General features: G+C 44.2%; 1 protein-coding gene across 1 annotated transcript in view; it reads right to left on the reverse strand.

The window, feature by feature from the left end:
• Window positions 1–8,469, reverse strand: part of ACADL (acyl-CoA dehydrogenase long chain) — a 16,930-nt gene extending 8,461 nt beyond the window's left edge. Inside the window, exons 1-6 of the mRNA XM_040605026.1 lie at window positions 8,341–8,469; window positions 6,078–6,239; window positions 3,663–3,800; window positions 3,069–3,233; window positions 2,068–2,134; window positions 648–812 (exon numbers count right to left, since the gene is read on the reverse strand). Of these exons, the coding sequence (XP_040460960.1) occupies window positions 648–812; window positions 2,068–2,134; window positions 3,069–3,233; window positions 3,663–3,800; window positions 6,078–6,239; window positions 8,341–8,414 (771 nt within the window). The 5' untranslated portion in view covers window positions 8,415–8,469. The remainder of the gene's footprint in view (window positions 1–647; window positions 813–2,067; window positions 2,135–3,068; window positions 3,234–3,662; window positions 3,801–6,077; window positions 6,240–8,340) is intronic.
• Window positions 8,470–9,318: the final 849 nt, after the last annotated feature.

Here is a 9,318-nt window from a genome sequence, read left to right on the forward strand (position 1 = left end):
AAGAGGGTTTTAAATGCAACAGTTTATAGTTTGACATTCTCATCTCTTCATTCCATTTGTTTACCTCATCGTTTCTGGCTACTGTACATTTTAACTTGTTATCACAGTTAACACACACACTTAGGTTGGAAGGGTCCTTCAGACATTGTCTAGTTTATCTCCTACTCAAAGCAGCTCCAGCAAAACAAGCAGCTGAGGGCCTTGTCCAGTTACGCTTTCCAAAGCTCCAAAGATGGAAGCTCCACGACTTCTTTGGGCCCCTGTCCCAGTATCTGATCACTTTTACGGTGAATTTTTCTTCTTAACACCTATTTAGAATTTTCCCTAATGTAACTTGTATCCTTTGCCACTCTCCCTTTCACTGTGCTCCTCCAAGAAGGATTTGGCTCCACTATAGCTACAGCTGACTGTTAGGTAGCTGAAGACATCAACAAGGTCCCATTCCTCCAGGCTTCTTCAGAGCAAACAAATCCACTTCCTCAGCCTCTCCCTGCACATCAAATGCTTCAGACCTCCCTTGGCAAACTCAGCATACATACTTCACGTGTTCTGACTAAGACTAAGAACTAGAATAGCACCACAGTTCCATTAAAGTAGTTTTAGACTTCCTCCAAGTCTACGATGTGTTAGGAATTGTACAAACTCACTTGAGCTTTCAGGCCTATTTTGTTCAGCTTGCGTCCTTTGATGAAACCTTTTGTTCCATTTTCCACCAGAAAAAGGCTGATTCCATGAGCAGGAGATCGGGCCTCCCGGTCTGTAACTGCAACCACGATCACTACATCGCTCATCCAACCATTAGTGATGAATACCTGTAAAAAATGCAACTTGGAATAAAGCAACAAGCTAGGTGGACAGAAGTTAAGAGAGATCACCAAGCAGCAGAAAGAAAAATTGCATTGATACTTTCACAGGTGAATTGAAAGGCAAGGTTTAAATGTCCAGCAGAACTGTAAGCTTTCTGAATTAAGTGTTTTGGAACAACGTCTATTAAAGTAGGCATTATTTTGAGAAGTATTGTGTGGACTAGAAGTTAATGCATAGATCTGTCCTATGAGGAAGAAGGAATATGGTATCAAAATGTACATAGTAAATGAACACAGAGCTTCTCTTTTTCTAGAGCCTAAATTAGCAACATACAACATGCAAAACTATCAACAGCTTCTTGTCACAACTGCTTACTATAATTCTGTAAAATGACTCATGAACCTGCCAAAGTGATCCATCTTTACTCCAGCAAAAGAAATGAGCTATCTGTCCTGCTTGGCTTGTGCAGCATAAGCAAGTATCCTTTTGAACATCTGTGTGTACATATTTATTTGCACACATTCTCAGCACTTGAAATTCTGCTAACGGCCAGAAGGCTGTATCAGTACCATGTCATCATCAGAAGTACAAAAGAAGAGGGGGAGAAAGAAGATTAAGTCTTTTCATAGCTTTAAAAAAAAACATGTTGAACCCACACTTCCATCTGAACACTATTTCCGTCTTCCTCCTTTTTTATTATGGCAATGAAAGAAGAGGTTAATGCTGCCAGCTTTGCAACAAATTGACAACACACAGAGAGCATCTGATGCAGTCTTTTTTTTTTTTTTTTCCCCTCCCCCTCCTTCTAACATGATCAGGCTCCTGAATAAAGACTCCACTGTTTGCATTGTGGAAACCCAAGTTTTTACTCAGGCCACAGAAAATTTCAGTGGTACTATATATGTTTTGTTGTTCAACCTCATTAATAAAACAGCTCTGGTCCTGCTTATACTATGTAGGATTTTTTTTTCTTTTCCTTTTCTTCCCAGTTTAAGGGAAAATAAGCCTTTTGATAGTTATTTAAAAGCTACAAAAATAACCTACTCAAGCCCTCCCATAATTTGGTCTGTAAATTTCCAGCAACAGAAACATCTTAAGTCCTCTTAAAGTAAATGGGGAGAAAACCCCACAACATAACCCACAAAAATAAACAAAAGTGAAAGGACCGGGGGAAGATGCTAACAGCGGTGTGTATTCTTCACCACCTAAATGCATTCAGTTCTCCAAGCCTACAAGCAATATATACGTCTATTCACTTACCTTACTCCCATTAAGAATCCAGTCACTTCCATCTTTTTTCGCATAAGTTCGTACTCCCTGCAAGTCACTAAAACAAAATTCAAAAGGTCCTTCAAAAAAACATTCCAGAAGCTAAAATTTATTATCTTCAATTTCACCCAGTAAAAAATAAGGTAGATTTTATACAGTCCAAGCATAAGATCAGTGAAAACACATATGAAGATAGGGAAACACAGTGAAATAGCTCAGAGTGTAACAGAAACCACAAGCTGTGGAAAGGGATGATAAATCTATGCAATTGTACAAGAATAAAAGTCCCATTTTAACATAATCTGCTTGTGGAAGGTGGTGTAATACAAGCACTGGCCCCAGTGGGTCAGCATCCCCTTACCCCAATATGCTTTAGGTGACAAACACCAATCAAAACCACATCCTCTAAGCAGGCTCAACCCTGATCAGGAGGCTCTGTAAAAAGCCACTGGCAACATCTACCATTTGTAGAGGCATGACACCAACAGGTTTTGCTCTTCACCTGTCCTTCTCTGTTTGGGAAACTGGCCAGGTCGGCCGTGTCTACTCCAAACATGTGCTGTCTGCCCTTCAGTAATGACAGGCAAGGAGGAACATTTCTCTGAAAGGGTTCAGAGGAAAGAAAATAAAGTGTTCTCTTCCAAACAAAAGCTAATAGCAAAGTCAAGCCCTCTTTACAAAAATATGTAATTTTCTCCTGACTATGTTTCATATTAAAAGTATATTCACGTGACAAGCAAGTTAGTAACTATAAAAGCAAATACAAAGCATATGTGCCCACAGTGAGCCAATACAGAAATGGATTCTTGAGCAAGTATCTTAAAATGATAAATCTGTCATCTATAAGTAACATGCTTTTTTGAAGTCCCACCTGATCTAGGATTTGTCTAGTCACTGAAATGACCATATAACCAGTAGGCTCAGCATTTTTTCACTCATAAATAAATAAAGAGTACATACTGTCGAGACCATTATTTCAATATTTAGCTTACCTGCCAGCCCCAGGTTCTGTCATGGCAATAGCTCCAATACACCTGCCTGCAACCATTTCAGGGATAAAGCGTTTAATCTGTTCTTCAGAGCCATAGTTTGCAATGTAGGGCATGACTATATCTGAATGAAGGCTGAATCCTGGGCCTGTACAGTTAACATACATCCTTGGGGAGTGAGAAAAAAATTACTACAAAGATTTCAACACTGAACTGCACACTGTTACAACATATACCAAACAATGAAGAAAACCCCACCACACAGAAGTCTGAGACAATTTGAGCCTGTGGCACTTGTACTATTATTTATAGAATGTACTTTCACAGTCAAATGCGTATATAACCTACTAGACCAACAAAAAAGCTTCCCCCAGCCACAAAGTCCTAACCATGGAGTACAATGACATTTAGTAATTAAAAAGTCATCTGGAATATTTAAAACAGGAGGGATTTACATATGTCTAAACTATCCTTTCCACAAGTAAGATAGGACCATTTTCTCTAAACAAACATATTCCATAACGAGAACATCTTATGGAAAATAAATACAGTCTCTTCATAACATCACCAAAATTTTTCCTGAAGTGTAGTACTTACTGCTCCTCCCAGACTATAGCTGAAGAGAGAATATCTGCTCCAATGCCTCCATGTTTTTCAGCAATAGCAACACCCAGCAAACCCTGCTGTCCAGCCTTTTCCCAGAGCTCCCTGCTCACCTGGCCATCCTTTTCCCATCTGCAAAATGAACACAAGAACGGAGTCACGCATTAAAGCCTCTATGTGCTACTATTTGTCATGGCTGCTGCTTCACACTAGAACACCCACAGCCAGGTTTCACTGCATAGGAAGACACTTTCAGTCTTGCCAACAGACAATGTGCAGGGTACACAGACAACTGTATTTCACAGCTAAGAAGTGGTGGCTTAACAATAAGCTTAATAACTGCGTAAGAAGTCTGAACTCCGGCTTCCAACATATAGCCTGACATCTCTTTCAGACTTATTATGAAAGGCAGTGCTGCCTATTGGTCTGAGTACCAGCCTGGTATTTAGGAGATTTAGCCACAACCATCTGGATAATTACAAGCAGGTCTTTATCTTCCTGACATTCCATTTTCCTCATGTACAGAATAAGTATAATACATCAGCATCTTTTGTGAAAGATTTCCACTCTACCAATGAGAACTGCTTTATGAGAATGAAGTGTTAACAGGTTAACAAATTCTGTATCAAAATCAGTCCTGTGCACTTATTACAAGCCAGTACTGTAAGCTGGTAAATTACTGCTTTAAAGTGGTTTCAAGTTTGTAAATAAATAGTTGAGGCTTATCTGCTGACAGTCTGCAAACTTTAACACCACAAGAATCACTTATTCTTGGAAAAATAGTGCCTCTATTGAGTTTGTAAACTCAACAGAAAGCTGGATGGCCATTAATAGCCCAGCTTTTTGTCTTTTTTCTTTTTAAACCATAATTTTAAAGTTGTATGGCACACAGATTGTATCGGAGACACTCCTCTGACACACCTGTGTGCAGCAGAGCTATACCACAGCACTCTACCCACAGTTCATAAAGTATCTTACCCTACATATTTAAGCTCATTCCCAGAGCTTTTGCTCCTACACCAGAAATCTTAAAACCAATCTCTCTTGCAAATATCTTTGCTTTTCCCTCCCATCACTTTCAGGGCTACTCCTGTCTCTGCTTCACCCATCATCAAAGCTTCTCCTCCTCACAATAATGCACAACTGCATTCACTGATGGTACATTTGCCTCTTCATGTCAGCCCAGCCAATCAATGCCTGAAGCTTCCTTGTTTACTTGAAAGGCGTGAGAACAGAATGGTTCATAGGTCGCTGAAATGATGCAAGAACACAAGTCATACTTCTTCCAGTCTCTCTAGGAAACACTTGTGTCAGCAAGCTAGCAAACAGGATCTTCAGTAACCTCGCGCCGAGTCAGTACCTGTTCACAAGCCTGTACTGGAAGTCATTCTAACAGAAGATGAGGAAGAACATCTGGTTTTGTGGATGGAATATGATTGTACAGTGGAAAAGCATACTACTTTGAGGTCATGGTTTGAGGATGAAAAAAATAGTTAGCAACAATCCTGATGTAAGCTGTTTCCATTGCCTCCTGCTGTTAATTTCTGCCCCAGAGCCACAACACCCCACCCACTCAATTGTGCCATCTCAACTGTTTGTGGATACACACTGTGAGCTGCATCAGAAAACTCATCTAGCAGCGTGATTTAAGAATAAGCCCTTCACTACCCCCCGGCGTTTTTGCAGGAATGTTTTTCAAGTAAAGTAAAAATTGCTTAAGACACTACTGCAGCTTAATGCTTTCTGTTCAAAAACATGTTCCGAGTTCATTTATTTTCCTTTCCCAACTATAACGTGATTTGATATAGCTAAATAAGGGTGAAAAACACCCTCCAGCTCTAGTTCAATGGAAGCATGACACTTCTACTTCATGAAGACCCCTACTTCCACAGAAGAAAAAAAAAATTAAACAAAGATACATTGTGCAAGTTTCTTGGTAATACATAATTCAGCTTACCATCCTACGTGTACTGCATTTACAAAATCTACTGCAATGCAACCTAGACACAACATCAATGCTATTTTGGATGACAGCAGTACAACAGCGTAGGAACTGAATTGGCTCCCTAACTCTAACCCCCAGATTTCAGTGTCACAGTTAATACCTAGCAGGGATACTTGCGCTGCAACTCTGCAAACTGCATTTGCCTGCTCATAGGCCTAAGGCGAGGACACCAGATTGCCTACATTGGCACTCAAAAAAAGCAATGAATTTTGATTATGTGTGATTTTTTCACATGATTTTCACAGGCAAGTTTGTTTTAATTGAGTAAACTGGAAATAGAAAGCTTGTAAATGAAAACAAATATCCTGTTCATCCTGTCATGTTAATAGTGATACCCCAAAAAGCATTTTTGGGGAAAAAATATACTCTATTTGGCAAACCAGTGTATTTAAGAGGTATCTTACTCTGCATGAAAAGGCAGCACTTCTTCCTGAAAGAACTTCCTGGCGCTGTCCCTGAAGATATCATGATCTGATGAAAAGATCCTCCGAGTGCCTATATCAATCAAACTTTTAGCAGAAGATGGTTCTTGGCGCTTTGTGCCATGCTGTTCAGTTTGCAGAGGACTAAAAAAAGACAAATGAAAGGATCTGTTAGGACACAGACACCTCCATTTACATAATGCTTTTAAAAGAAAGGAAACACCTGTGGTGTTAAACATAGTTCACATTCCAAATCTAGCACACTATTGGGTCCAAAGCATATTCACGATAAAGAACTAACATATAACTTTGCTGGGCTGTGAAAGGAAGTAAAGCAAGACCGGTCTGTCCTTAATGCTTCAAACAAATTAAAAACAATAGTAAGACATACAAAGGTAAGAGGATAAGGTTTCTGTTCTTTAGAGATGCTAAAAAAGTCACTGCCTTCTCCCCCTGCCACGCAACTTCCAAAATGCAATTCAGCTCAATTTAAACTGAGGGGGTAACTTTTTGAACAAGTACACTTTTTGTGTGTTTGTTTGTTCTGTACATGCCCCCCAAAAGTGCCAAAATTGCAAATCCATGACACTGAAAATTCACACACTCAAAATAAAAATGACTACAATATGGATCTGCATGCTCCGCGGGCAGTATTATACTCTGCATTATTACATATATGTGCATAGTTCCAACCTTGAAAATAATGCTATCTGATTTCTTCTAATTTATGCTGTTTTTGTTGTACAGGAAGGCTAACCCTCCCAATACTCTGATAAAAATATATGTGAAAATATAATGCTGCTTTAACAAAAAATACGAACTCTAAGAGTGGTAACTGTCAGCAGTTGAAACCATGCAAGAGAAGTATAATTGCAAATTAACAGCGAAGGGTTTAAAGCTTTTGTAGGGGTTTAGAACATCAAAGTCAGTGTACTATTTTAGGGCTGAAATGAAAATTCACTTCTTACATTTACACATTGAGATCTTGACTTGCCTCTATTTTATTGCCAAAAATCATCAGGAATTATAAATACAGATCTAGGCTATATTAAATGGAAAATGCATTTGCTGTTCCTTTCTCCAGCTATTTTGTCGCTTCTCAGCACTGCGCAGGAACTGCACGTAGTCCCACAGAGCCCAGCTAAGCCTACGCTTATTTACTCCACTACCGAGACAAAGGCTTTTGTTTATTGCCACATGAAGTTACTGACGCTCTTCCTGGTGCAAAGGATTAAAGGCCCCTGAAACACAGACTATTTACTTTTAGCAATCTTTGGGAGAAATGGGCTCTGCAACTCCAGTACTCCCTACCCTTAAACACAGGCTTCCCACGCCAGGCACGCAGCAACTCTCCCAAAAGCTCCACGTTAATTTTGAAGCTGTTTCGGATGGTACCGAGGTTTATTTAGACACACACACACCCCTTTTGTTTAATTGCGGCTCGCAGCCCCCTGGCACCCCGGGGAGGGCCGGGCTGCTCCCGCAGGCCAACCGCAGCCCCGGCAGGCACCGCTGGAAGGGCAGGGCAGGCGGCAGCCCCCCGCCGTGCTGCCCCCCCCCCCGCGCCCCCTGCCACGGGCCCGCGGGTCACCGCCGTGCACGGCCAAGGTCGCGCCCGGCCCATCACGGGGCTCGGCGTCCCCGGCGCGTGGACGGGAAGTGGAGCAAAGGTCGGCCCCGTCACGGGGCACGCAGGGCCTGCCGGGCCCGGGCCGCTCGGGGGGCCAGCTGCTCGCCCAGACCCCAGCTGCCTCCTGCAACGGGGACACAACTGCACACAGACACACACGCGCCTATATATGTATATATTTACAGGCACAGGCGTGTATCACACGCGCCTATATATGAGTGCATATATATGTATTTACAGGCACAGGCGTCTACCGTTCCTGCTACACACTTAGAGAGCGCGCATCCGCATCTCTCCAAATACATACTGGTATATCCACCACAGCTATATATTCATATCGATATGTGTGTATATATATATATATATATGTGTGTGTACATAGAGCACGTGCAACCCCACTAACACGTACACCCCCACGCAGACGAGCCCCCAGACATACAAACCCCTTCCGCGCCGAGCGCGGGGGCGCACGCCCACCCTCACGGTGCGCCGCGGCGGGGGTCCCCCACCCCAGACTGCCGGGTAGCCTCCGCTCCGCCCGGCAAACACCCGCCTCTCCACCCACGCCTCAACCCCAGCACCGCGGCGAAGCGCAGCACCGCCGGCCCCGCTTACCTCGCCTGGGCAGAGAAGGGCCGGGGGCCCGCGGCCCGCAGCAACCCCCGCAGGCGGAGCAGCCGCGCCGCCATCTTGCGCCGCGGCGGGACAGGGCGGAGCGAGGCACCGCGCACCGCAGCTCGGCCGGCGGCGGGCGGCGCGATCCTCGCCCCGTCCCGGCGGCACGTTGTAAAGCCTGTGGGTTGGTTATTATTAATTTGTTCTCCTCGTTTTCTTTCGGGGTCGTTTAGTGGTAGCTTCTCGGTTCTGTCAGTGTGGCTCCTCTCCTCGCCCTGCCTGGCGAGTGGAAGGATGGCTGCTGCCCAAAGCCTCTTGCAACACACATCCCTGTAGTCGCCCCTGCTCCCGTCTTAGGCAGATATAAATCTCTTCTGATACACCTAGACTTACAAGAGGATTATGATGAGACACCTGTGTTGTTATAATTATTATTCTAATGTAGTTTTGAAACCACGTTACAGAGGGGAGCGGGAGCAAAGGTGACTCAGGCGCTCCCGGAGAGGGTGAGGCGGCCGCCAGGGCGAGGGAGATGATGTGCTCGGGTGGGGAGTGATGGCGCTGGGCGTGAGCCGCTCCCAGCCTTGCCGCGGCCTCGTCCTCCCTCCATAGGGGCGGCAGCAGCGGGGCGTCCCTCAGGGACGAGGCTGTCACGGTTTGGGGGGTGGGGGGTGGGCTGACAGCCCCAGCCCTGGCCAGGGACCAAGAGGGGGAACCGGGGTTGCCCTCCCCTCGGGCCTGCGCCTCAGGGTCCATTTTGGCGGCAAGACGGCGGCAGTGGCCGCCCCTGTGAGAAGGCTGCCCCACGGCCTCCTGATGTCGGTGGGGTTTAATCTGTGTAACCTGCACACCAAAATCTTTTAGCACTCTTATTTCCTGCCCCTCCCCCCCCCCCCCCTTTTTTTTTTTGGAGGGCCGCTTCCCTAGGTGGTTTATGATTATTATATGCTCGGGCTTTCCAAAGCATGGAGAAAGCAT

Source organism: Falco naumanni, chromosome 8 (assembly GCF_017639655.2).
Source record: "Falco naumanni isolate bFalNau1 chromosome 8, bFalNau1.pat, whole genome shotgun sequence".
Lineage (NCBI taxonomy): Eukaryota > Metazoa > Chordata > Aves > Falconiformes > Falconidae > Falco > Falco naumanni.